This window comes from Triticum aestivum, chromosome 3A (assembly GCF_018294505.1).
Source record: "Triticum aestivum cultivar Chinese Spring chromosome 3A, IWGSC CS RefSeq v2.1, whole genome shotgun sequence".
Lineage (NCBI taxonomy): Eukaryota > Viridiplantae > Streptophyta > Magnoliopsida > Poales > Poaceae > Triticum > Triticum aestivum.
Genome location: NC_057800.1, coordinates 21,922,404 through 21,925,885, shown reverse-complemented (window position 1 = coordinate 21,925,885; position 3,482 = coordinate 21,922,404). Strand labels below are relative to the sequence as shown.

At 45.0% G+C, this 3,482-nt stretch overlaps 1 protein-coding gene across 1 annotated transcript; it reads right to left on the bottom strand.

The window, feature by feature from the left end:
- Nucleotides 1-866: 866 nt before the first annotated feature.
- On the bottom strand, nt 867-1,748 carry LOC123059938 (Bowman-Birk type wound-induced proteinase inhibitor WIP1-like). The gene has a single exon (XM_044482492.1). It carries the CDS (start codon nt 1,514-1,516, stop codon nt 1,196-1,198), a length of 321 nt encoding a protein of 106 aa, XP_044338427.1. The 5' UTR covers nt 1,517-1,748; the 3' UTR covers nt 867-1,195.
- Nucleotides 1,749-3,482: the final 1,734 nt, after the last annotated feature.

Below are 3,482 nucleotides of genomic sequence, written 5' to 3'. Positions count from 1 at the left end.
CTTATTATATTTAATTATGTATATCGATAAAATGTTTATTAATTAAAAGTAGAACAATAGAATGAAAAATATTTTCTCATGCATGGTTGTATGTAGTGGTGGGTCTTTTCTCATGCAAGGTTGCTTGTTGAGGTTGGCATTATCCTACCCATAATCGTATGGCGATGTGACATGTTTGCATCTTGAGATAAATAAATTAGTGAGGATCACTTTCTTAGGTAATAAGATACACTTTAGCTACATGTAAGTCGTCTGAAAATAAATTTGGGTCAGTCAATTGGATTTCAGCTCCAAGATTCGTGCTCTTGTTTTTTTTTCTGTTGTGTATATAGTCATGTTTTGGGCCGAAATCTGAAGCCATTTCGTCTTTTCATAGAGGGACAATGCTTCATGTTTTTCTTCTATTCGTGTACCTTTTTGGCTTTTCTTTTCCATTTTCTTAATTGTTTTTTGGATACTTTTGGGATGTTGAGTCAGTGTAAAATGTATACACGCAAATACTATATAACATGTGAGAAATTATATTGGAATGCTCTCGTCTGTTGGACCAAGCATGTGATTTGTGCCTGTTTGGCTAGCTGTGAGTGTGCATGCCCTGAACACGTACAACTAATCTAAAATTTTGACCGAAACAAACTTGTGGACACATAGGATAAGCAAACACTGCTAAGGAACTTGTGGACACGTACAACTGACCAAATTTTATTTTCAATCAACTGACCTCTAGCCAGTCACATATGATAAGCAGACACAGCTAAGGAACTTGCAGAACAATGTATGTTTGATATGCAGACAATATTTCATACTCCGACTTGTGACCGATTAATACTAGCTCTCTAAAATAATGTAAAATATCCTCACGGGAGAAAAGATGCTTGTTGCCGTCGCAAGAAATGATCAACCTAACACGTCAAATATCTTGTGATTCGGTGCATCAATAAATTTCCACAACATCGTGACTCAAGCCTAAAGGAACTATTCCACCAGTATCTAGAATCAAAATTGTGGAGATTGCCATGATATAACCACCAATTTTATTGTGTCAATAAACACGTAAACAACGACTTACTGTTCCGCGTATAACATCGATCGAAAATCATCCAATCCCAATCCTGGCATACATGTCTACTGTGCACCGTAGCACATATCAAATCACAGTAGCAGCTAGCGTGCTGCTTATTAGCTACTTTCATCTTCAGTGGTTCTTGCACGGATTTTCGCACAGACCGAGGAAGGTGTCGGTGCACCTGAACTCCTTGACAAGGTTCTTCTTCACAACGGCGCATCGCTTGCAGACAGGGTCGCATATCTTCACGACGTCATCGCATGTGTAGAGGCCCGAGGAGGAGTTGCAGTTGATGCAGCACCTTAGCTTGCCCAGGTTGAGGTCGATGGCCTTGCCCTCACCCACGGACGTTGCATGCACATCTCCGTTGCACATGTCCGGGAGGATAAAGATCCCCATGACCAGAGTGGCCTGGAGGACCATGATCACCATCAGCGTGCTGCTCTTCATGGCTAGCTACTTCCAACGATTTATATGCAGTACCGAATCTGCTTCGCATAGATGCCTCTGCTTTTGTTGGCGAAAGCGCACCACAGCAGCTTCATGTATATATAGGAGTGCGTTGAGGTCTCAAGACATAGAATTTTGCAAACTCCAGGATGGAAATGGAACTATTTTTATTGTTTTTCTTGTTTGAATGCTTGTTAAACAAGTCATGGCCGGGGATAGAGATGTGGAATGGTCTTTGTTCTCTTTCATGTATTGCCATGTGATTTATCGCACTATTGTATTGTTATATTGTCCGATCGAGCTATCGTATGCTCGTGCGTCATAGATTAGCTCAGATTGAAAGTAAGCTAATCACCCAAAAAAGAAAAGGAGTAAGCTGATTGTAATCAAGACAGCTAACCACAACGAGATGCGTATTCTAATTAACTGGCGTCATGCTCACGCGTCGCTGCACACAGAGATATATTATTGGTTATCAACAATGCCAAGTGGTAGACCAGTTCTTTGTGGCCAGCACATAAAATGAAACTGAAAATCATTATCCTAACAATTTAAATTACTATATATAGGGAACTTCCAAAGAGTGCTTCAGCAAATACTCGCCAGGGCACAGCTTCAATTACTAAGTGGCATGTAATATATGACAAGACAGTCTTCAAGATTGACAAAATATTCAGATCACACAAGCCTGTACTGTACGAAGAAGACCACGGCAGTACACCCCATGGTGCAAAAATGATGCCATGAATATTCAACCACGTAGGTTGAGCACAAAATAGAGAACTTCATACATCTGGATATTATAGTGTGCCAAGGTACGGTCATCCTTCATTTTCTTTCCGTCAAATATGAGGCTCTGCTGGCACGGGGGAATGCCTTCCGCAGCCCAAATCTTCTCCTTGACATTATAAACGGTATCTGTGCTCCTCACCTCAAGATTATAGAAATTTTGCCGTAGCGTCTTCACGTAGATCTTCATCATCCCTCTGGGACACCGGCTGTGTAGGACGAGGAGGAGGGTGGCGTCGTTGCGGATGTTGAGGTCCGCCAGGGTCCTGCCTTCTTCTTCTTCGTCGTCGAGCTGTCTGTTGGCGAAGATGAGGCACTGTTGATCCTTGGGAAAACCGTGCCACTTGTGAATCTTGGCCTTGACATTGTCGACTGTATCTGAGGTCGTGACTGCAAGGTTCATGGCCCTGCCAGTCAGTGTCTCGACCACATGGATTTGCATCTTCTCATGGAGCGGATGGAGATGGAGGCCAAGAGTGGATCCGTCACGGACGCCGTAGTCGGCCAGCGTGCGGCCGTCGTCCAGCTGCTCCCCCTTGAAGGTAAGGCGCTGCTTGTCCTTGATCTTCGCCTTGACGATGTAGATGGTGTCTGATGGATCGACCTTGAGGGAGATCGTCTCGCCGGCGACAGTGTCCACGAGAATCTGCATCCTTTATTCGCCGGACTAGTTTGGCTCAGGAAAGCTATATGAAAACCTGCGATCTTCCTGAATCAGGAACACACGAGAGCACCTGGTTGGTTTTCTGGTGCTTACAGAAGAGGGTATCGGCCGCTTATATTGATGCAATAAGAGAACGTGGGTAGGTCTGATTCCGAGCTGGACTCTCTGAAACAACCTGTCCCGAGTACAACTAAAACACGCCCTAATAATAATTCTTCTTGTAAATTAATTAAATGGGCCGTGTCGTGCTGTCTAGCCGGCCCATATTTTGCTACCCTCATCGCCGCAACTAAAAAAAAACCCTCATCGCCGATTCGGGATCGATTCCAATCGCCGCTGCCGCCCGCCGGCTCGCCTTCTGTCCCCGTCCCGCCGCCATGTCGGACCAGCTCAGGCGCTGTGCCCGTCGCCCATGGGTGCTCACCAACTCAAAATGCCACATCGGCGACCGTGACAACGCGACCACCGCCCACGGCGTCACGAGTCAAGGGCGCGGCGTCAAGGTGACCTTCG

Coding starts and splice junctions, on each gene's coding strand:
- LOC123059938 (XM_044482492.1), bottom strand. CDS start 1,516: ATGAAGAGCAGCACGCTGATGGTGATCATGGTCCTCCAGGCCACTCTG.